This window comes from Dipodomys merriami, unplaced genomic scaffold, assembly GCF_024711535.1.
Source record: "Dipodomys merriami isolate MVZ:Mamm:240054 unplaced genomic scaffold, mDipMer1.0.p SCAF_1, whole genome shotgun sequence".
Lineage (NCBI taxonomy): Eukaryota > Metazoa > Chordata > Mammalia > Rodentia > Heteromyidae > Dipodomys > Dipodomys merriami.
This window is the reverse complement of record NW_027202270.1, coordinates 60,586,135-60,611,627: the sequence shown is the minus strand read 5'-3', so window position 1 is coordinate 60,611,627 and position 25,493 is coordinate 60,586,135. Positions and strand designations below refer to the sequence as shown.

The window sequence follows — 25,493 nt, the reverse complement described above, 5'->3', positions numbered from 1 at the left end:
AAAGGAAAAAAAATATATAGATAGCTAAGTAATTAAACCTTTTCCTTGTTTCTTTATACTGTTTGTTTCAAAGGAAAAGCAAATACTTACTGGATAACTTTTATCAATAGTTAAGCTAATTTGCCACTGAAATAAAGGTCTCTAAAAAATTAAACGTGCCATAATCTGCAAAAGAGAACATTGCAGCAAATACGTATTTAATCTCTCCCTCCCTCTGTATTATTTGGGGTTTGAATTTAGAGTACAAACATTTTATAACTTAAGCCATGCCCAGCCCCGATTGCTTTTTAAATGTTTCTTTTTATAAGCCATTTATAACTCTCTCAGTAAGTAGATATTAATTGGTTATTAATTATCTATTGATTATCTAGGGCCTGTTTTGAGCACTGGGGGTAATGAATGAATGGAGAAGTGACTCTGGGAGTTTTCATTGCCTACTTCATTGTTAGTGGTTTGAGCAAGCATGTGGTAAGGAGACAGCAGGGAAGACGTTAAAGTGACACCAGCAGAAGTTCCCCTGCTCCCTTGCTTCCAGACTCCAGACTTAATCTGCCTTCAGCGCCTACCCCCAAGTTCCTGGCTTTGATTCTACATTTAGCCAAACTCACTTTGTTCTTTTCTTACCCCCAGCTGTTGGGACAGAAAACACCAACTTCTGTCCCTGCCCTTTAACTGTCTGGCTAGCTGCATTTTTACTCCAATGTTGTTTGATGTTAAATTGTTTCCATTTTTACTGTATTTTCATAATTCCATGGTATGTTGAAATGCTATTTAATTCTTATCCATATTGTTTCTTTTATGATCTGTTTAATTCTTTTCGAATTCTGTCTTTCAACCCTTAGAGTTTTTTTCTTTTATTATTTTGATATCTGGCCTTGCTTCTTCATATTCTTTTTCCTTTTGGAATTTTGTTTTCTCATTTATTTTTTAAAGCATTCAATATGTGCTTTAAAAATTGAGGTTACCATCATTACAATGAATAGCAGTTCCTTAGTATATCCTATGATAACATTCATCTTTTCCTGTTTTCTTTAAGATGTGGTTTGTTCAAAGAGAATGTAGCATAGGCCCTGTCACATGTTCATCTTAGATGGTGTGTTCCTTAGGTCTCTGAACCTGAAATAGTCTTGTTCATAATACATGTAAAAAGAAGAGACTAGGCAAGCAAACACCTCTCATATCAGAAGTTTTCACTTTCTGCATTTATTCCACCCTTGCCACAGAGTAACATTTAGATTACTGGATTTCCTGTTAACTAGAGTTAGGCTGAAGTCAAGATAGATGATGTTCAACATTATTGGCAAAAATCTCCTAAGAGAAAAGTAATGTTTGTTCTAACATTTGGTTAGTTCATCAGGTGGCAATTTATTGTATCATTGTATTTACCCTTGTTCTGGACAGAAATCTGTGTATTGTTACTTTGGTATTGTATGTTATATGTTCAGATACCTATCAACCTCGTACCTAATGTTTGTGTTTTTTGAGACAGACCTTCCCCATGTAGCTCTAGCTGGCCTGGAACTTGATCTGCACCCTAGGCTGGCCATATACTGGAGATCTTCCTGCCTCAGCCTTCTCAGTGCTAGGATAATACGTATGAACCCCAACACCTGGTTTACCTAATGCATTTAAAACCAGTTGATAGTCTTTGGTTGAATAGATTTCATCAGAATGGTGAATTCCTAATTTCTTTTACCTTTTTCACTAAAGTAGCATTAAGTATTAAGTGGCATTAAGTTAGAGCTTTCCACTAGGCTTCATTTTACTCTAGAATATTATTAATATTTCCTCATATATACCTTTTCAAAGAAATGATCTGGTTTAATAGGACTCTACAGAGAACTGTGGGTTTCTTCTAATTTCGTCTTTTGGGTATTACCATGAATTCATGGATTTTCATCATTATTGTATGCCCATTAACACGTATTCTTACCATTACCCGTGAAAGTCTGTTTTTGCTGGCTCCTCTGTCTTTTAGTTTAGTTTTCTCTAATTCCCATAAAATTCCAGATAAGAAGATTGAGAGAGATTTAGTCACAGGATTCCGGGTGTTCTGTTATTGTTGTTTTGGTGACAGCACTGGGGCCTGAACTCAGGCCTTGCACTTGTTAGGCAGGTGTCCTTAACCACTGAGCCACACTTTCAGCTCCTCTGTCTTTTAGATACCACCCTATCTGCCCTATCATTGTGTGGTACAAAAAATGATCTTGCAAGTTTGACTTGTGTTTTCTAGACTATGCTATTTCACCAAGAAGCCCTATTCTTTTTACTGGGAGCAGGTTCTAGATACTGTGAGAGAGGCAGGTTATTACAGCTGCTTGGAGAATTTGGTTTTCAGTGTAAGTGTCTACACTTTGAAATATGTTTAAAAGTTAAGCATTCATACTGATATTTCCAGATCAATTTTATTATTAATTTAATATCATTGATTTAATATTCATTACATTTCTTTTATGTTGATATGTATGAAACCTGTATGCCTTTTTCTATAAATTTCAAAATAGCAATGCTAGTATCACTGCTAAAACTCTACTAACTAAAATTACTGAATAAGATAGTAGAAAATATTTGCCACCTATTCATCAGATATGGGGTTAATATCTAGACTCTACAAAGAGTTCAAAAAGTTAAACAGCAAAAGAACAAATAACCCATTATAGTAAATGAGCAATTGAATTGGTAAGTTCTCAGAAGAAAATGTGCCTGACAGATGCATGAAGAAATGTTCAGCATTCTTTTTCTTTTCTTTCTAGAAGTAAAAACTTAATGAAAATTAGTTAGTAGGATGAATAATCCATGAGACTAAATAGTCATACAGGACTATGACTGAAATTGAAAGGAGAAAAGTAAATGTTACATATTTTCATCATCTGATTCATTTTTCCAAGATGACTTAACATTACTTCTCTGCTTCTTCCTTTATATGTTTTGGAACTATTTCATGTCTTCCTCTGGTTAATTTGCCCACCCAGCTTATCTCTAGTTCAAAAGATTTTTCTTTTTGGGGGTCTGGTTGTGGGGCCTGAACTCTGGGCCTGGGCGTTGTCCCTCAGCTCTTCAGCTCAAGGCTAGCGCTCTACCACTTGAACCACAGCGCCACTTCCGGCTTTTTTTCTTTTTGCTTATTTGGTGCTGGGGAATCGAACCCAGGGCCTCATGCATGCAAGGCAAGCGCTCTACCACTGAGCCACCTTCCCAGCCCCGAGTTCAAAAGATATTTTTAACTTGATTATAATACTGTATAAATTATTTTACAACCTCTTGAACAACGTCCATGGCAAGTAATTTTTTTTGCCTGAAGCTTTTGAATTTCTGTCTTTGCAGCTTGCCTAGCCTTGTCAATGGCACAGCCACAATAACCATATGAATCACCTGATAGGTATTGTGCATTATCATTCATGATGTAAGATCCTAGCCTGAAACTGCTGCCACAAACTAACACCACTATACAGTGTATAAGTGCATGTGTGTGTACATGGTCACTTTGTCTGCAAGATATTTTAGTAGGATGTTATAGCCAAAATTAGATCTAAAGTTGGAAGCTTCTTCTCTTGCTATGCCTGCTAAAGAACAACTGTCTGCCAACAAAACTGCTATTGCCATTCCAACATGCTAATTAGCATTAAAAAGCCATTTGTTTAGAATCTTCATAACATTTAGAAAGGAGTAACTCTTCTTCCTCCTCAAAGACAACACCATCTTTACATCTAATCCCAATAGCTACTGTTTTCCACAGCCTTCATAGCATATTCAACTCAAAAAACTCTTCCATAAGGAGAGAGGGTAGAGGCTGACAGATCTAGCTCAGCATGCTATAGATCTACCAGGACATAGGACTTCCATACCTAAAGTGTAACCCCACTAGCAGTGTTCAAAATTGTTAACCATAAAAGAGATGGAAATTCCATCTCACTCCAGTCAGAATGGCATCCTTTTAAAAAAATGCTAGTGAGGATGTGGGGAAAGTGAACCCTCCTACACCCTTGGTGGGAAGTTGAACTAGTGCAACTACTATGGAAATCAGCACGAAGGTTCTTCAAAAAATTAAAATTAGATATTATCACCCCACTGTATTGATACTAGGTATACATGTGAAAGAACGTATACCCATGTTTATTGCGTGCTGTTCATAAGTCAAATGCTTCATCCAAGATGCTCAACAACAGATGAATGACTAATGAAGATGTCTGTCTGTCTGACTCTCTCTCACACACACACAACATGGAATATTACTTAGCCATAAAAAATGAAATCATATGATTTTCTGGAAAATGGATGCAACTAGAGATCATCTTGTTGAGTGAGATAAACCAAGCTCAAAAGGTCAAATAACATGTTTCACTCATTTGTAGAAGTTACGTCAGAAGGGCATATCATACATGTCCATGGACATGTATATAAATGTGTATAAACACATAAAACATGATTCTAACTGTGAAACTGTTTAGAGTGATGAAGTAGAGCGGAGATGGGAAAAAGAATGATGGAAGGTAATTTTAAATTCATTTCAACTATGTATAAAGATGGCATATAGGTTGAGTGGGAAAAGATAAAGCAATTAGAGAGGGTTATTCTTATTAAAAAGTACATGTGCATATCTGAAACACCATGGGGGAAGCCCCTAGGTGCAATGAATATACACTAGAAAAAAAAAAGAGAACCACAGCAAAGTAAAATGGCCTAAGTTAATGGGGAGATAATATCAGAGAAGAAAAACTAATGGAGAGGTTGAAATGAGGATGAATATGGTTGAAGAAGTTTGTTTGCATATGTGGAAATTGGATGATGAAACCTGTTGAAATTGTTGTAGGAGGCAGATAGAGGGGAGTAAGAGGAATAGAGAAGGGTAAGTTTGATCAGGATACATTTTATGCATACATATAAAGTCACAGTGACCTCCTCCTTGTACAACTAATGTATGCTAATTAAAAAATAACGGACAGAATGAAAAACACATAGACCTTAAGCAAGAAAAATGTTCAACTTCACTCTTAGGAAAGATCACCTATCAGATCTTGGAGAATATGTTCAGCAGGTTAGGCTGTGGAGCAGGAGGTACCCTTAGCATGAAGGACCAAATATGTCAACCCTGTGGTGAGAAAAGGGAACATGGATTGGGGCCCCAGGATCCTCACTGAGGCATCAGCTGACCTGAAAACCACACTCTCATGGGATTTTCTCATTGCACGTGAGGACCTCACTGATTGTAATAAGATAAATATTTTATCTGGCTTTTGTGTACTCCAAAATTCTTGGAGGCTTAAAAAACAGAGAAATGTTTTCCCTCACAGTTCTGGAACCCTGAAGTCTGAATTAAAGTGTTGACTGCGCTCCATTTCTTCCATGAGTTATAGAGGAGATCCTTTATCACCAGTCCCAGCCTCTGCCTTGCCTCTCCCCTCTCCTCCCCCTCTTCCTCCTTCCCTTCCTCCTTCCCTCCCTTCCTCCCTGCCTGCCTGCCTGCCTGCCTGCCTTCCTGCCTTCCTTCCTTCCTTCCTTCCTTCCTTCCTTCCTTCCTTCCTTCCTTCCTTCCTTCCTTCCTTCCTCCCTCTTGCCCTCCCTCCCTTCCCTCTCTTCCTCCCCTCTCATTTATTAATTTTATTTAATTAGTTAATTGATGTGACATTGGGGCTTGGGCTAGCAGGGCCTTGCACTTGTAGGCATACTACCACTTGAGCCATATCTCTGGACTCCATTGGTCATGGTCTTTTCCTCTTCTTATGTCTTTCTTTTGTCTTGTGTGATGACACTTACTGGACTTAATGCCTATCTGATTACATGTCTAAACACTATTTTCCAACTATGGTCACACTCACTGCTGTGCAGATCAGGGCATGGACATATATTTTAGGGACTACTGTTGACCTCACCATAAAGGCCAGGGTGAATAATAATCCATTTAATAAGGGTTTAATTCCTATCAGAATCCAAGTTGGATATTGTTAGTGATTGAAGGTAAAATTTTGACATTGTCTACAGGTGAGGCTATTTCCAAAATTTGCAGAGAAAGTTCAGGCACCTGGAAAGTCATTTAAGCTTGATGGGAGTATCCTGTGTCCTCTGTACTCTGACCTTGTTTAAAATAGATCTGGCTATACCTAGATCTGTAAAGAGAATGAGAAAGACTAAACAATAGCCCAGAAAGGAGAAGAAAGTGCTTGACGGCTGCTATAATTTTGCCATGTGAACCAGTTTTGGTTGGTTCATTGTTTTAGGTAATTTTCAGTAGTAAAACTTATTGTGTTAATTTATTCATTATACATGAGGAAAGCTAAGGGTCATGTGAGAGGCTGTAGATCTCAGTTTTCTTAAATCAAGTAATCTTGTAATAAATATTGTGAGAAATACTTGGGAAAGGACACTGAGTGGTTCCCACTATCAATTTGTTTGTCCTGAGTTCTAGCACTGTGCCAAAATTGATCATAGAGCATGGTTATTTTTACCATTTTTTTTAGAAAAGCATTTTGTCACTTGGCTCTCTTTAGTTTGAGATTTTGAAGGAACTCTTCCTTAAGCTCTCCAAACCAAAGGAAAAGTCTGACTTAACTGTGTGGAAAAGAAGACAGGTTCCTTCCCACTTTTTTCCTTAAAACCAATTCCTTGCATTAGGTGTCATTCCAATCTGAGTCCTTGTACTAAAAACCCTGAGAAGCTATCACAGAACAAGTGCTACTCCCTGCCTGTGGCCCCCTTTCTACTTTGACATCCCTGAAGTCCTAGGATATCAAGTTTGAACTTATAAATGGGTTTGCATCTTTCTTCCTGTGACTTTGCACAGCTTTTCTAGTAGGGGAAAAAGATGTTGATCTTCTTCATAGAATCTGGGTGAGCAAAAAGAGAAAAGAGAAGTGACACTGTAGAAAGGGTAGCAGTGGCCTAGAGAGGAGATCTATGATTGCTTTTCAGATGGTCTTTTTTGAAACAAAGGGTCTGTCACAAGTGCTGTTTGCCATCCAAGTTGATGGTTTAAAAGAAAAGAAAAAGGCACATCATATGGACCTTGCATTTTTTTTTTGATCGGTTGTGGGGCTTGAACTCTGGGTTTGAGTGCTGTCCCTCAGCTATTCAGCTCAAGGCTAGCGCTCTACCACTTAAGCTACAGCACCACTTCCGGTTTTCTGGTGGTTTATTGGAGATAAGAGTTTCAGACTTTCCTGCCCAGGCTGGCTTTGAACCGTGATCCTCAGATCTCAGCCTCCTCAGTAGCTAGGATTACAGCTGTGAGCCACTGGCAGACTTTGCATTCATGACTGGGCGTACAAATGGAATTATGGTGTCAGAGCTGGCTTAGACTACTTGGTTATAGTTTGAAGGAAACTATCGTACAAGCACTTTTTGTACTGCAGTGTGTGGAGAACTGCAAGGCATTTAATGTCAGGGGTCACAGTGAAGTTGACCTCTCATACTATATTTTTTTTTGGGGGGGGGGTCCGGTCGTGGGGCCTGGGCGCTGTCCCTCAGCTCTTCAGCTCAAGGCTAGCGCTCTACCACTTGAGCCACAGCACCACTTCCGGCTTTTTTCTTTTTGCTTATGTGGTGCTGAGGAATCGAACCCAGGGCCTCATGCATGCAAGGCAAGCGCTCTACCACTGAGCCACCTTCCCAGCCCTCTTCTCATACTATCTTTTAGGAAGTACTTGCTATGCAAAGTTAGAGAACAGTTTCTACCAGGTCTCACAAATACCTCTTCATTTTGTTTTGACAGTTAAAAATTTAACTCACAATCTTTGCTGTGAAAGTCTGGTTGTTTTTTTTTGTTTTGTATTTTTTTTTACCTTTTCAAAAAAAAGTTGAACTAGGCATGGTGTTTTTATTTATTGGAGGCCTGTTGGGAAAGTAATTGTGTGTGCCTATATTTTCCAGTGTTTCAGAGTTTCTGACCTTACATTAAGATCTTTGACCCATTCTGATTTGATTTTTGTATAGAGTGAGAGATAAGGAGACCTTGTCTTCTCCAAATAAACACAACAGAGTTGATTATTTGGCTTGTCTCCTGTGGATTTTTTTCTTACTTAAGGCAAGAAACCAAGAACATATCATTACAAACTTTAAAAGAAAAAGAGTGTGTTTAGTAGCAAAATAAATACAAATATCTGTAATTTTGAGATACTCTTTTGTTTTCTTTTTGCAGTACTGGAGATGAGGCAAGTATTCTATCACTTGAGTTATGCCCTTAGTATTTTTTTGTTTTTGTTTTGTTTTTGAGATAGGGTGTTGGTACATTTGCACTGACTTCAAACTTGTGAGCCTCCCCGCTCTACCTCCAAGGTAGCTGGGATTAAGGCAAGCACTACCATGCTCAACTAAGATACTGTTTTTAAGTCATCTTTACTGAAGTGTATTTTACAAAGAGTAAAGTTTACCAATTGTGTTTCAAAAAGAAATATGCTCATTATCTGACTGATGTAATTGCAACACCTCTGTGCATCACCTTTATAATTTGAAAAAAAAATAAGGCAACTAAACCATGTTGCATTCCCACCAGCAATATCATATAGTCTTGTGGTTGTTTCAGATTCTCACCAATCATTAGTCTCATCAATCTAATTTAAACCATTTTTGTGACCATGTAGTGATAGTTTTAATTCATATTTACCTAATTGCTAATAATACCAAACATTTAAAAATGTATTAGTTATTCATTTATCTTCCTTGCTGATCTCCTTTATTTAAAGCTCTTCTATCCTTTTCCCTTCCCTCCTCTTCATTTACTTTCTCCTTCACTCCTCTTTCTCTTTCCTTTTCCTTTATCTCCCCTTCTCTTCCCTTCTGTAATTCAACATTGGGGATTTGTCTCATAGCGTTGCACATGGTAGGTAATTTCTTAACTACTAAGTACACTCCCAATTCTCTTTTCAGTTATCAAAATTGGTTGCCTTAGGGAATTAAAATCCAGAATAAACAGCCCCGAAAGCTAAACTTCCAGAGCATCAGCTACCCAGCTAATGAAAGGACCATAAATAAGCCAAATGGATAATTACCAAAAGAAGTACAAATGACAAATACAGGAAATACTGAACATTACTAACCATAAAGGAAATGCAAATCAAAATGACATGGGGGTTTCAACTCACTCTAATTAGAATGGCCATGGTAAGATGAAGATGTGGAAAAGGAATCTTAATACACTGTTGATGGGAATGTAAACTAATGCAATCAGTATGGAATCAGTATGGATATTGCTAAAAAAAAAAACCCTAAAAAAAGAACTGTTTGATTTAGTGATACATTCTTGGGCATTCATCCAAAAAATATTTAAGTCTAAATGAAATAGAAACACTTACACACCCATTTTTATTACAGCACTATTCACAATAGTGAGGCTATAGACACAGCCCACATGTCCTACAACTGATGAATGGATCAAGACAATGTAGTAAATATTATGGAATAGAATAGAATATTACTTATAAAGAAGAATGAAATTATGTTCTTTTCAGGGAAATGGATGGGACTGGAAATCATATTTAGCAAAATAAGCTAGGTTCAGAATGATAGAAGTTGCATGTTTTGTCTCATATAGATGCTAGATCTAAAAGATAAACATGTAAATACACAGGATTATATATATATATATATATATATGTGTGTGTGTATAATATGAACAAAAGTGTTTGTAATTGTGCTGATGTTTGAAGGGATTGGATTGGGATGGCAGGAAAGAGAATATGGACAAAATCAGAATGTTCATCTGTGAATAAAGATAGCAAACATAACTCACTGAAAGCTGCTGAATATAAGAGGTAAGGGGGTTGGAGAACGCAGCTGTAGTTACATTATTTTTTAAGTCTGTATCTTTAAAGGTGGCTGAAAATATTCTTTGATCTTTGCTTGCCAAGCATATGTATGTTTTCTCTATAGATTAAAGTGAGACTTTCAATAATCTACAATGTAGGGAGTACATTGTAAACCCACAGTTAATAAGCTTTGATATGCAGGAAAACTTCTTGAAAAATATAAGAAAATGTAGATTCCCGAATTTGTGCTGGATTGGAATTATAAGAAACATCCTCAACTGTTTACATGTGGGTCTTTGGTAGTGATTATTCTAAAGATTTTTCCAGCTAGTGCAAATCTAACAAATTTAGGTCTTAGATCCTCTATGAAAATGGCAATTATTCCATCCTATACCCTGCTGTGTGCCAAGCACTGTGGTGGCTGAATGCATAAGACTGTATAAGATAATGAGGTCAACCTTATTAGTATGACCTCTGCCACAGATCTACAAATGAGAGATGTTTTAAATTGGGGAAAATGATGAACTATGAGTAGGATTAAAGAAAGCCAATTTATATCTCATATTAGAGAGCGAGTTATGGGATGTTTTGATCAGCAAAGACCTATTGAATGAGAAGAAATTCTTGCTAGTCTAAATAAAGGAAATAATTTGGAAAAGCCCCATCAAAGCACTGTAATGGAACAGTTGGAAAGCCAGTCTTTCCTCTCTGACTAGGAAAATGATTTCATATTCTAAGCTGAAGAATGCTTCAAAGCTTCCAAAAAAACTATGGCTTTGGAATGAATCTGGCATGCTGAGTTTTCAGGCCTAGTCTCATGCAGAAAAGGCCAGCTTTTCAAGTTGAGAAGGGAGAAAGGAGTGCTATACAACATTAACCAGAAGGTTTTCCACTAGTCAGATCTCCCTGCGTGACCCCTTCTCACCTGTCTTGTACTCATTAGGCTAGCATTTGACATCTGTGCTTTTTGATCCAACTTACAATGTTGAATCTTTGTGCTGTGAATTTCCCTGCACTGTGTTCCTAGAGTTATCATATGCCTCAGGCTTCTCTGCCTTTGTTCTCATCTGGAAAATTCTTCTGCTTCCTGCATTGCATACTGTCCCAGTATATCTATACGCTACTTGTTCTTCAAATCTCAATTCAAAAGCCACTTTCTCCAGGGAGATTCCTTTGATCATCTCAGTTGGAAAGAGCCTCACCTTTTTTGAACTTCTAGAGGATTACATATGGCTCCTATCCTACTCTTCTTGGTATAACAGTTTTGGCGTCTGTATCACAGAGATGAGATTTAACGCTTTGGAATTGAACTTATTTCTTCTTTTTTTTAATGTTGTTTTGCAGTGTCTTCTATAATGTATTCTGAGTGAGTGAAAGAATAAAGTGCCCCATTAATAAAATTGTTATTTCCTGGACTCCCATAGCTCACATCTGTAGTCCTAGCTATTCATTAGGCTGAGATCTGAGAATCCAGGTTTGAAGCCAGTCTGGGCAAGAAAGTCTGTGAGACTCTTATCTCCAATTAACCATCAGAAAACAGGAAATCAAGCTGTCCCTCAAGTGGTAGAGCACTGGCCTTGAATTCAGGGACAGCATTCAGGCCTGAGTTCAAGCCTCAAGACAGACACGCACATATACAACTATTCATACTAGTGCCTTGAAGTAGGAAACTCACTAGATAGTAAGATTTAAAATGCTCGGAGGCAGGGGTTTGTTTAGAAAACTGTTTTTACCTAGCAATACAAAGACTTCTCTAAATACTTGTGAATCTGTCATTTGCTTTTCTTAGTGGTTCTATAGATTAGTATCCCATCTAAACTTGCCTTCTTATCCATATATTACTGTAAATAAGTAGAATCTATTCCCTTCAGTTTTACTAAAATGTCCTTTCCACTTATCCATGTGCATTCCTTCTAGAGTAGAAACAATCTCACAACCTCTCTGAAATTTCAGAATTTTGATTAATTATTATTATTAGTATTATTGTCATTTTGTGTGTGTGTGGTAATGGGCTATGTTTCCCAGGCAAATGTTCTCAAGGCCTTTTTCTCTTTTGTTACTTATACTTCCATCTCTTTCTGTACTTATTATATTTTAGATAGGGTCCCACTTCTTGCCTGGTGCATACCTGAACTGCAGTCTCTCTATTTAGGCTATTGTAGCTGGATGACAGGCACATATCACCATACTTAACTTTTTTTTTTTTTGAGATGGAAGTGTGGACTTTTTTGCTTAGGCTGGCCTAAAACATGATCCTCCAGAGCTGTACTTCCTAATTAACTGGGATTACTGTGTAGGACATTTCTGTCTATATATAACTGGGATTACTGTGTAGGACATGTCTGTCTATATACAGTATTCATACAATATTTAATTATCCTTACCTCTATGTCTGCTTGTGTCAGCATTATTGATCTTAGGGAGTAAGCCTCCTTGAGGACACAGTTATTCCTGTCCAGCTACCTCTGAAGAACAACACTTAGAGCCAAGGTATGGCTTGCAAGTCAGACCTCACTAAAGGCAATGGTGGTGGTTGTGCTTATGGCTCATTTAGATGCTCCAGTTGGTTTCTCAGCCTTTAAAGAAGACTTTCAACCAGTTTCTAGAAATAAAAGCAACATTCAATTGTAAATCAGTAGTAAGCATGTGTGTCAGGAGTTATTCATGACCAGGGGATATCTTGTTTTCAGATACCTTGCTAAAATGTCTTTAAACCTTAAGATAGAAGGAAATATTTGTTTTCAGGACTGCTTATCCACATATTAATGGAGTAGAAATGTTTATAGCATGCCTGTTATAAATCTAGCTTATACTCAACCCCAATTTCTCATACATTTATATGCATATAACGAGGGAATAAAGGATCAGAAATGGTTTGAAAGATGGGTGGAATGTCCAATCCCAAATCTTTATAGAGAAAAGCTTTCTATGAGAAATTTTATTGGATTTAGTGGAGATGGGAGGAGAAGGCCCAACTAAATAGTTTAGCTGTTTGGAAGAACAGGCTGGATACCTCTGTCACATAGTAAAGGTTATGTTGTAGCATTGCTATGAGCTCCATTTACTGTGACTTATCTAAATGATCAAGTAAATCCCACTCACAGCCTTTTCATTTAGTTCCTTTGAAAATACTCTTGGTTTTCCAATTCTGGTTGTGGTGTACTTGAATCCTAGTCATTAAGTGGAATCTAATAAATGACTTTGCTTTGTTATTATTGGCAGGGAAGGTCTATGTGTAGGTAGATTCAACTTCCTGAGGACCAGTTAGTGAAAAATGTATAATGATGAAAGACTATTTAGGTGCTGTCCCTGAGCAATTCTGCTTGACATTAGTGCTCTATTGCTTGAGCCACAGCACCTCTTCCTGCTTTTTGGTAGTTAATTGGATATATGAGTCTCATGGACTTTCCTGCCCCTGCTTGGCTTTGAATTGTGATCCTTAGATTCCAGCCTCCTGAGTACAGATGTGAGCCACCAGTGCCTTGCTAAAAGTGTATTTTTTTAAAAAAACAATTATATAGGCTGGGCACCGGTGGCTCATACCTATAATCTTAGCTACTCAGGAGGCTGAGATCTCAGGATCGTAGTACAAAGCCAGCCTGGGCAGGAAAGTCCATGAGACTCTTATCTCCAATAAACCACTAGAAGACCAGAAGTGGCACTGTAGCTCAAGTGGTAGAGTGCTTGCCCTGAGCTGAAGAGTTGAGGGACAGCACCCAAGTCCAGAGTACACACACACACACACACACACACACACACACACACACACACACACACACACACACACACACACACACACACACACACACACACACACACACACACACACACACACACACACACACACACACACACACACACACACACACACACACACACTCTGAAGAATAAAACGTTTCCATCCTACCCGTTCCTCATCTCCTTCCATTCCATTTTTCCTTTTATTTATTTTTAAAATTTAATTTTATTGTCAAGGTGATGTACAGAGGGGTTACAGTTATATGCATAAGGTAATGAGTACATTTCTTGTTGAACATTGTTAACCCTCTCCCTCATTTTTCTCCTAATTGCCTCCCCCCAAGATTGTAAAGTTCATTTCCAAAATATGGTCTTGTGAGTACCTTTGTTGCTTTTTTTTGAGAATCTTGCTATGTTACCTAAGTTGGTAGGGCATAGCTGGAAGTCATTCTACTTTAGCTTTCCAAGTAGCTAGGATTACAAGCACATATCACTAGTAAATTTTTAAAAGAAATATTTTTTCAGTATAGTTAAAAGAATAATGATGTGAGAATTAGAAAACCTGATCTGAAAAAAATGTCTCAGATATTTATATATGTACATATATGACTGATTGTATAATTTTTTTATCTTTTAGTTTTTAATTTTTTTGTTGCTGGTATTAATGGTTGAACTGAGGGCCTTGAGCTTACTTAACTTGCTTGTTTAGATAGTAGTTTTTTTCTGATTAGTTGGAGATGTAGTCTCTGGGACTTTTTTGCCTGTGCAGATTTTGAATCATGATTCTCTAGGTCTCAGCCTTCTGAGTAAACTGATTCCTTCTTGGGTTAAGTTATTTATTCTCTGGTTCTCAAGTCCTATATACAATGGAGTTAATGTCTTTCTAGTAAAGAGGTCTGAGTGGCTAAGAGGTCAGAAGTATATAGTAAAATGTCATTTCAAGATGAGCTTATCTTGGAAAATAAAAAGTGCTCCACAGATTCAAAGATGTTTGTGTTCCCAAGTTTTCATAATTGAGTCATTAGGAGTAAGAAGACATTTTCTGGTCTTGACTAGAGAGATGTACTGAATAGAAACTGAGTTACTTAAACTGCAATTATTAACCTAACAATTTCCTCACAGCAGAGGAACTTAATGAAGTTTCTCTGGTTTGTTCTTACTCTTTTCTCCTCACTAAACCCATTCTACTGTAGCTGTTTGTTCTAATACTTGAATGTTAATAAATGACTTTGGGCTCTTTAAATTCTATGGGGAATGATTAAAAAACCCAGAGCAATTGCTTTTTATCCATCCCAACATATTTCCTGGAGAAAATTAATCACATGGAGATTAATGACAGCAGGGAGTGGTGATGTTTGTGCTATGCTATTAGACGTATTTTGTGAAGAACTTTGTACTTTAAAAACCTATTTTGGGTTGTGTATTAGTTTGTATTGAATAATTTAAGTGTACTGTTTTTTTCAAATAAGTTTCTTATTGTGAAAATACTGTACAGAGGGGATACAATTACATGAGCAAGATAATGAGTACATTTCTTATCAAGCATTGTTACCTCCTCCTTTGTTTTTCCCCTACCATCCCTTCCCTCCCACCTCCACAACTGCACTCCCCTCCATGGTATTGTTTCATCCTTAAGAGTAAAATTTCTATCCAACATAAATAAAGTTTAGGACTTACTAAATTACTACTCATGTATTCTGTGGCGCATCATTGTGAGGACTTAGTTATAGAAAACAGTGTAGGTTGTGACACAGTTCTGGAAGTGAGGATAATGGAGGACTACCATACAAGACAGCATTTAGTTTCAGTAAAAAGTCTAAAATTCTGACAGAGAAAAAAGTATTTATTTAAATAAAATGCCTACAATCTACCCACACAGTCTTTCAAAATCAATTTATTCTAGCCAGCCACTGGTGGCTCACACCTGTAATCCTAGCTATTCAGGAGGCTGAGAGCTGAGGATGTGGTTCATAGCCAGCCTAGGCAGGAAAATAACCATTTAAAAGCCCAAAGAAGTAGAGATTTGACAGATGTGGTAGAGCATTAGCTTTGAATGATAAAAGCTAATGGACAGCAACCAGGACCATAGTTCTAGCCCTTGTACTGGCCATTCTGTTATATTCCTCCTAAATATTGTCTAAATAGTTTCTTGAAAATACAAACGAAAATAGGTTGGTGAGTTAGCTACAGAATTTATAACTCAACAGGAACTCTTGGTGTGTATGTGTGTGTTGTTGGTCGTGGGACTTGAACTCTAGGCCTGGGTTCTGTCCCTCAGCTCTTCAGCTCAAGGCCAGTGCTCTACCACTTGAGCCACAGTGCCACTTCTGGTTTTCTGGTGGTTTATTGGTGATAAGAGTTTCACAGATGTTCCTTCACCGGCTGGATTTGAACTGTGATCCTCAGATCTCAGCCTCCTGAGTAGCCAGGATTACAGGAATGAGCCACCAGTATCCTGTTCAACAGGAACTCTTTTACAAAGTGAACAAGCAACTTTGACTTTTAGGAAAATACTTGGGGCCCTGAATTGTTTGTACCTTTTTTTTAATCCCTTGGTATAGGCTGTTTTTTGTTTGTTTGTTTGTTTGTTTGTTGTTTTTGTCAGTTGTGGGGCTTGAACTCTGGGCCTGGGCGCTGTCCTTCAGCTTTTCAGCTCAAAGCAAGCACTCTACCACTTGAGTTACAGCACCACTTCCTTGTTTTGTTTTTTTAAACAGATAGCTGTGTGTGTATAAAGCTCTAGCCTTTATTTTTACTTTCTTAGAAATATACTAGCAAGTGATTTCAATGAAAAACATGCCTAAAGTCACAATAGTGAATGCTAATCATATTTTTAAAAGTAGAGTTTATTAAATTTAGCCAGGTCAACAGTACACTTGAATGTGTACTTTTGAAGAAACTCCTGAGTCATTAGCCAAATTTTGTTTTGAAGGAACAAATAAGACTCTTTTGTAGTGAACATAGTTATAAAGAAAATAACAATTTCTTAGCAAATTCTGACAGATCAGATTTTAAGATTTGAAGCAAATAGTGCATTGCCCAGCTCAGAATTTGTTGTTTTATTCATGCTTTTAGGAAGTTAGAGATGTGTGATGTTTGTTATAACAGAAAAAAACACAGTGTAAGTTGCAATGGATTTTACAAAGTTCAATCACCGGAAATATATTAATAAAAATCATATATATATATATATATGTATATATAGTTGGTCCTGTGGCTTGAACTCAGGGCCTGGGCATTCATTGTCCCTGAGCTGTTTCTGCTCAAGGCTTGCCCTCTACCACTGGTCAATGAATTCCTCTGTCCACGTGTTTGTGTTGTACCTTTTCTTCTTCCTATTGTTTATTTGCTTTTGTGCTTCCTGCAGGAACGATTCCAGGTGAAGAATCCCCCCCATACATACATCCAAAAGCTCAAAGGCTATCTGGATCCAGCAGTTACCCGGAAGGTAAGGTGGATGTGTTTCTGCTCTTTATTGTTGCTTCCTTGAGACTTTATTTCCTTTGCACTACAGATACTAAAGATCTAAGAAAACAACCCTTGAAGACTGACAACAGAAAAAGTGCAAAAAAAAAAAGATGTATTTAAAAATACCTCCTACATAGGAGTCACTAACCTTTGATGGTTATTGACTTACTGCTATTTCCAGTTACACAGGGTAGTGAATTCAGTTCAGAGGTGTTTTTGACCTCTAGAAAGCAGACTTCGCATGAAAGACTTATCTTTCATGACTTGGTGCATTTCCAGAGCCCTTGAATATTGCCAGGGCTTTGTCATCCCAGCTGTACACTCACATCCGGTGGTGTTTCTTCTAGCAGGCTCCCCTGGCCCCAGTCACTGCCCTTGGCCTCAAGAAGGTAAGGAGAGAATAGTGGATTCCATTCTCAACTCTCCTTTTACAAACAAGCCCTGCTTTGTGTAGCCACACAATTGGTTTGAGCTGATGCTTTGTAGTAAAGCATGCAGTCTAGCACAGCCCTGTAGGCCTGGGTCAGCCCTGGGGTTCTTAGGGCAGAGCTGTCCTTGCTCAGGATGGTGAAAGGGCTCTTCAGCAGTTAACATTTTTTCCCCCTTGACCTTCTACAACTCTGGTTTCAAGTCTCCAGTGCAAATTTCTCAAGCTGAATTCCTTCAGTTGTTTCTGTTTCTCTGACTCAAGAGAAAAGGAAGTCAGATTTTGCTTTGTTGTTATTCTTTGCAAGGCCCTTGGAAATGAGAGAAAAATGAGCGAGGGGGTAACAAGCTTGACAAGGGATGTTCTTACTACCTTACATATGTAACTGAAATCCCTCTGTACATCACCTGGACCATAAAATTTCCCAAAACTGTTGGTATGTGTGGTAGGGAGGGCATCCTCTAAATCACAAAAATAAAGAATGACCTGGGGGGGGGGAGGAATCTCCCTTTTTCTCATCTACTCAAACCCTAACTCATCTACAGTCCCCACAGGAAACTGTTTATCATTTCCTTGTGGAAGTTTCTAGGACTTTTGTCCTGTGGTTCATACACAGTCAAGGGGGGAGAAAAATCTAGAAGTGAGGGTGATAAGGGAGTATAGATCTCTCTGTCTCCCATGCCAATCCTCAAATGTCACATCGTTTCTTGTATTGACAAATGTCTCTGCTAAAGTACATGATATATGTCCCTCCAAAATATAACACACACCTTTTTATTTTCTTATTATTTTCTCTCATGTCTCCTCCCTATGAATAGAGCAATCTTAATCTCCTCAGTTGGGGGAGTTATTTGCTCCCCAACCATACCTGCACCCCAACAAAGCAGGTGCTATTCATACAGTATTTATTTTTTCAGGGGCAGAAAGCAGATTCTCTTTTACAGTAGAATTTTTCTAAATATTTTCAGGAATTCCCCATATTTGTTACCTCTAGATCTGGGTGGCTTAGACCCCTAGTACTAGGCCCATACATTTATCCTGAACTGATTATGGTGGAAACTCACTTTTATACACATAATGCACATTCATGCAGAGTATATTCTACTTCCAGAACTGTTTCCTCCACATTTTTTCACATTCGGAAAAGAAAGCAAAAAATATACCAACTCCCAAAAGATGCTTCCTTCGCTCCCTGTGGGAGCCCACAAGGGGACATGCTTAGAAGGCAAGATGAGCTTCCTCCTTCTAATCAGTTACTGCTGGTTCAAGATAAACAAAGAAAAACAACCAAGCATTTCTCAGAAATGTTTGCTCCCTTACAAGTAAACCTCATAAAGAGGAGCACTACCAAAAGTGGCTTTTGAGGCCTTGTTTCTGACATCTCTGCCCTGAACTGTGTGTGTGTTCACCTGACTGGTTTTGTTGGGTCCATGCTTCATCTTTCAAAATCATCATTCTGCTTAGAGAAAGATAAAGTGGATGTTGGCTTGACCTCCTCTGCTCTAGTTAAGTCCACCTCTGTTAGTTTCATTTCTGCTAGGAGCTGGCACTTGGAAAGGACACCCAGCATAATGTAATACTTAAATCCCAGAAAAAAAGGGATTCATTTGGGATAAGACATGGTTTGCAGTTAAAATGAGGTTAAAATTCTCAGCTGTAGTATAATGCACTTTTGGAGGATGGGGGATGGATTTCAAATCAGGGCTTTAAATTTTAGCCAGACAATCTAGGCTAGGCTGAGCAGCCTTCCTTTAACTATGGCTGGAGTCCTTGAATATTTCACCCATTAATCTTATGTTCAAATTGAATAGAAGATACTTAATTTTGTCTTTAAAAAATTGTAGGCTTATTCTGTTTAGATTTTCTTCTAAATAGCTTTAAATGGAACCCTCTAGGGCAGGAAAGGAAGAGCCCAAATTAGATATCTCTGAGACCAGAACTCTCAACCAGCATCCTCATTTAATACCAGGAGGTTATTAGCCTGTGCTTTGGGGGAGGGTGTGTTCATGTCTGGCATGGAGAAAGGCTACACAGACTATAAAGAAAGCAATCTGGTCCTTTGCTGGCACTGTTGTTTTCAAATCAGATCTATTGTGTGGCTCAAGCTGGGCTCAGCTGCTGTTTCCCTCATTGCTGGACCAGTGAGGGAAGGGAGAGAAGGCTGCTGGTGGGTCCTACTTGGCTCCTCGCTTGTCCCTGAAGGCTTGTCCCTGATTTCTCGTTGCAGTGTTTTAAAGAATTCTGGGTTCAGTTTAGAAGTGCTTATATGTTAAGAGAATTGGATTTAAAGGCATCTCTGCAGTCTGGATTCTGAAATTTTGGCAATTCCTAAAATGATTGTGTATATCTTAAAATAATGAATAGTAGCTGTTGTTATTATTAGCTCAATGTTTTTGTGTATGTCTTGTTAAGATATATCTACATCAGCCTGTCCTATCTGTCTGTCTACCATCTATCTGTCTATCTACATCTAATCTATCCACCTACCTGTTTATTCATCATATCTGTCTGACCATCTATCCATTTGTCTACCTTAATCTATAGTGTAGTCCTTTACTCAGTTTCCTTTTATGCTGTGTTATGTTCTCAGTATTATGTAGGTGCCCTGTGACAAATTTTAGGCATGGCCTTGTCCTGAGGAAGCATAGGCAGAGTTAGATGCCGAGAAAGATGGCAGGGAACCAATCAGAAGCAAAAGTGTCCTTAATTCACAACTTGGAGCACTGAGTTATTTTCTGCAGGCCACTTGTATGAACAGCCTGAAACTTAGGATTTGGATATGGGAATAACTGCTGTGGAACAGCCAGCACACCTGGAAATGGCTGTCTCAGCCATAGGATCACAGAGTAGACTTTCATTTTAAATTTAGAATACAATGTGTTCTTGGCTTCTTTCTCTTTCCTTCTGTATCCAAGCTGGAGAACAACCCACCATTGATTCTTTACTACTCTTTATTTTTCTTCTTGGCTTGTCAGTCTTGGGGCTTGAACTCAGGGCCTATCCCTGAGCTTTTGTTCTCAAGGCTAGCACTCTACCTCTTCTTCACTTCTGGCTTTTTTTTCTGTATTTTTTTAAGTAAGTTTTTTTATTGTGAAAATACTATACAGAGGGGTTACAGTTACATGAGTACTTCTGCCTTTACTACCTCGGCTGGCTTTGAACTATGATTCCAGTTTTAGCCTTCTGAGTAGATTAACACGCATAATTCCTGGCCTCCATTTCTAATTTTTTTAAGACAAGAAATTAAACAGTGAGAGAACTTGTTAGCCCATATTTCCACCTCATTTCCACCCCCTCCCTTTATACCAAATACTGTCTGTGCTTAGACTTCTTGTTAAATTGAATAAATTCTGGGCTTGGATGTTTGTTCAAACTATCTATGACCATGCCATTTCTTAGGCTTCTTCTCTCCTTAGCCCCCCTCCCTCTCTTCCTTCTCCCCTTCCTCCCTCCTTATCCATCTCCCCTCCTTATCCATCCCCTCTCCCTTCACTCCTCAGCAAACCTTGCCCCTCCCCCACTTACAATGGAGAATGTCTCTTTTCCCACTCATTGCATGGCAGGTATTTTTATTAACCATATTACACTTTATCTAGATTCTAAAAATTTTTGATTTCATTTTAGGGGGCTTTGGGAATGGCAGTTGTGGAAAACTGAGAAAGCAAAGAACTTCCAGAAGAGAAGGGGACAGGGTGACAAGAACTGCCATGCTGAGCAGTTTCTAGGTCTAGCCTCCATTTGGCCAGACACTCTATATGCATTACAGCATTCTATTAACCTTAAATTGTGAGATCCTTATTTCCAATCTTTTTGCATTCCTTCTTGTCCTTGGATGTCTTTCTCTGAAGCACCATTGTCCTCAGCTGGAGCTGCATTACTCTTGTCACTGCACTTGGTAGCCATGGAGGACAAAGGTCCCATCCTCAGCTTTTTTTCTGGTGAACAGTGCAACATCACAGCTGCTCAGGTAGCACAGGTAGCATGGACTTCTCAGAAGGCATGACATATTGAGTTTTATTCCTTCAGAATAGCCTGAAACTATGATCACTATAAATGAAGGTTTCCATAGGAAAATGTGCTCTGGAGAATGATACACAATGGTGATTACTTAGAGTCAAGAGGGTGTGTATGTGTGTATACATGTATATATATGTATATGTATATATACACACATATGTATGTATATAACATAATATTTACTAGAAGAGAAGGATTCATAGAAGAAAGACCTGGGGAAGCCCTGGAAGCTCAGGTGGGATTTTAATAGGCAGGATAACAAGAAAGGGTATATGTGCAATACTCCAGAAGAGCATCTTTCCAAGGGAGCTCCATTTGGCAGAGCTGAGTTTGAATGGTTATTTTTGCTACATGTTAAGTGGAGCAGAAAAGAATCAATATAGCAGACTTGAGACTGCTATCCTTAGAAAGGCCTCTCTGCGAGGTTGGCCCTTGGATGGCATCTGTAGTCTAAGAATGGCTCACTATACCTAGACTGTTTATGAAAATAGCCTGGTTTATACTGAGCACCTGTTTTACTGTTGGGAGTCTGGAGTTTTGGCATGAGTAAGGCAGAATTTGCCTGTGAGACTAACTACCAGTGAAATCCTTGGACACTAAGTCTCTAATGAACTTCATTCTGTTGTCATTTGTGACTCCTCAGGGACGAGGGTACTTAGAAGCTTGCACCTGGTTCTGGTGCACTTCATTCCACATACCTTTTCCCTTTGATTACTTATTGTTTTGCTTTTGTGTATTGCAGCCATGAGCATGACTATACTTTTTATCTCATTTTAGAGACACATTTAAACTGGAGTTTTTTGGGTCCCTAAACCAAAGAAATGTTTTAAATATGTGGGGTAGGGAAAACAAACCACATGACATAAGTAATTCTCTATTCCTTTCTCAAAAGTTACTGGTTAATGGTGTTGTGTGTGCTTTGCAAAACAAAAAAATGAAAAAAACTTGTTTCATAACTAAAGATCTTTTAAATTTGTTAAAAGCTGCAATTGTAGCAGGTACTAAAGTATATTTGTTGAATTATAGAAATTCAGAAGGCGTGTTCAAGAATCTACACAAGTGCTAAGAGAACTGGAAATTTCTTTAAGAACCAACCATATTGGGTAAGTATGCCTCTTTAACATCTTAGCTGTAATGCTTTACAACTTGTTTGAAGTTGCTGAATCATGTATATCCAAAGAATTGGGCTTCTTTATTGTTTAGTATAAGTTCAAAGGCAAGTTCAGGTGGTTGGAATCTTGATAGTCACATTTCTCATTGTGTGAGAAATCAATAGAGATCAAGACATAATTAATTTAGAGGTAATTATAACAATTCTGTATTTCTTTGTTTGGATGCTGTACATTAGGAAATTTCCTAATAAGTCCTTGGTTTTGTGTGTGTATATGTATGTGTGTGTGTGTGTGTGTGTGTGTGTGTGTGTGAAAGAGAGAGAGAGGAGAGAGAGAGGAGAGAGAGATAGAGAGAGAGAGAGAGAGGAGAGAGAGGAGAGAGAGAGAGAGAGGTGAGAGAGGAGAGAGAGGAGAGAGAGAGAGGAGAGAGAGAGAGAGAGGAGAGAGAGAGAGAGAGAGAGAGAGGGAGGAGGAGGAGAGAGAGAGAGAGAGAGAGAGAGAGAGAGAGAGAGAGAGAGAGAGAGAGAGAGAGAGAGAGAGAGAGAGAGAGAGAGCGAGCGAGCCAGTTACCTGGCAACTCAGGAACCCTCAAGAGTTTGTACACTGAGGTCCTGGAAAAGTCTCTTTATGTTGTCACTGTAGTTCTCCAAGCTAAGTTTAGTTGAAGCTGCTTTGTCCCCCTTTCCTCAGTTTCTTAGAGTTTCTGGCTAGAAGGGGATGGAAAGTGGAATGATGTCACTTGACCCTTTTCATTGCAAGCAGACTTGTGAGTCTCTTTCACACATGTCAAAATCTCATGAAGTGTAAATCCACCTTGAGAATACAATTCAGGGACTCTTCACTAAACATTTCTGAGGTTCTTTCATGTAACAAGAGACTTTTCTTTGCCTCAGGCAAGTACAACTTTATTGCATTCCCCTTATTACCTGTATGGCATAGTGCAGAGTACCTTAATATAAGATGGTTTATCTCTAAGGCAGTATGATAGCAATACTCTGTTGCCTTAGTTCTGTCCAAACTGTTTAACATTGGACAAGTATTTAACTCCTCTAGACTTTTTCGTTTCATGTTTCAGTGATAGGCTTTTATATCTTAGACACTTTTCTCCTGATATTCTTTGCAGTTCTATTGAAAATGGAATTATATATTCACAAGTACCCTTAGTTTTGTAGAATATCCTGTAAGATAGTTATATTGCATAATAATTAGTTTACCTCTCTTTTAAACTATGATTGATAAAGCCAGTCAAATGGTTAATTTTCAGTTATTTTAGAATAACCTATTTAAAATTGTAGACATAGTAGTATGACTTACAGCTGAGAGAACTTGGGTGAGAATGTTCATTTCCTAAATGATAACTTGGTAGGTTTATCACCTTGAGAACAAAGCCTTCAGAAAATTAAGTGCTTCTGGTCTTTGTTCCCCAAAAATGGACTACAGAAAAATTAATCATAGGATTATGGCTATAGAAGTAGAAGAAAAATTAAGGCTTGTTTAAACCTTCATTTTACAAATGAAATGAATTAAGGACCAGAGAATGTGAGGGGTCCAACAAGTGTAAGATCCAGGTGCATTGGCTCAAAATACTTTCTTTTTCTTTTTTTTTTTTTTCCTGAATTGCTTACTCTGGCAGCTCTTTTTGTGAAAGGAATTAAGATAATCAGGGTTCTGGGATCAAAGTAGTGAGCCTTGTCTATTAAGGGCAAAGGTCATATAGCTAAATATAGTTGGGCATCTACTTAAGAAATTGAAATGCTTTGTGATATGTATGGGCCAAGAACTAGATTCCATTTGGTATGGCCCAACTCTGTTCCTTGGCACTCTTTGGGCTGAAAGTGGTGGAATGAGTTGCAACTAACATTTGTACAAATTGTCAAAAAGCATTTCATCAAGCATTGCTGAAATAATGTGAAATTGACCATCAAATACCAAAACAGGATGATCATTTTCAATACAAAGTTGGCTGAATAGAGGAATCCTGGTTGGGTTGAAGCCAGTGCAATCTGTAAGCAATTGGAGTGATTTGTTGTATAGGATACTTTGGGAGTGCTGAAAGGTTTTTCTTTCATCTTCAGCAGCTGAATTTTCCCTTGCCCACCACACCTATATGTGAAATACTCTGAAAGCTTTGGCCTTAGCAGCAGAAAAAAATTCATGGAAAGGTATCTAAATGGTACTCAATCAATTACTGGCATAAATTATCTGGAGTGAATCCATACCAGAAATTTTATTTGAAAATTTTCAATTTAAATTTTATGGTAAAGATGATATATAGAGAGGTTATAGTTACGTAAGTAATGAGTACATTTCTTTTTTGAACAGTGTTACCCTCTCCCTTATTTTCTCCCACTCATTCCCCACCTTCCTACCCCCTAAGTTGTAAAGTTCATCTCCAACATAGTGTCTAGTGAGTATCACTGTTGAATTGGTTCACCCTTTGTCCCACCTTTCTGGGATTCCCCTTCCCTTCCCCAAATCAGATAATCTTATATACAAGACAAAGGGTACAGAAATAAAGAACTGGGGCAAAAAGGAATTAAACTGAAGGGGGAAAAAAGAAAGAAAAAATACGTAACTGCAAATAGTACAATGAAAATTAACATCTTGTTTCCAATTCTTGAAGTTCATTTTGATAAGCACCATTTTATATGAATACCAGAAAAATTTTGAAGTATTTTTAACCTACCCTGAAAACTTAAACTGAAATGAACATTTTTTCCCCTAAATGTCATCTAACTTTATTTAGCTTGATCCTTTCTGATTGGAAAATGTGCATGATTACTTAATAATAAAAAGAACCGATTAATACCATGAGAAGTTCTTGGGTGTTGTACAAGGGTCCCCATAAGTTCTACTGTCCTTTTAGTAAGATAATAGAAAGGCAATTGGGTGCCCATTTGTTTATAGAAAGAGATCTTGATTCAGACATTTCCTGTTGCCCCTGTTAGTTATTTAGTTATATAAGGTCTGCACTTATCATGTGATCGAAGTTAA

At 38.1% G+C, this 25,493-nt stretch overlaps 1 protein-coding gene and 1 pseudogene across 8 annotated transcripts in view; one reads left to right on the top strand and one right to left on the bottom strand.

Moving 5' to 3' along the window:
- Nucleotides 1-25,493, top strand: part of Fmnl2 (formin like 2) — a 294,762-nt gene that overhangs the window by 178,560 nt on the left and 90,709 nt on the right. For all 8 annotated transcript variants that reach the window (XM_070023246.1, XM_070023179.1, XM_070023218.1 and 5 more), the window contains exons 3-4: nt 16,843-16,923; nt 22,414-22,490. In XM_070023246.1, coding sequence (XP_069879347.1) covers nt 16,843-16,923; nt 22,414-22,490 — 158 coding nt within the window. The remainder of the gene's footprint in view (nt 1-16,842; nt 16,924-22,413; nt 22,491-25,493) is intronic.
- LOC138827607 (proteasome subunit alpha type-3-like) lies at nt 2,854-3,603 on the bottom strand (annotated as a pseudogene).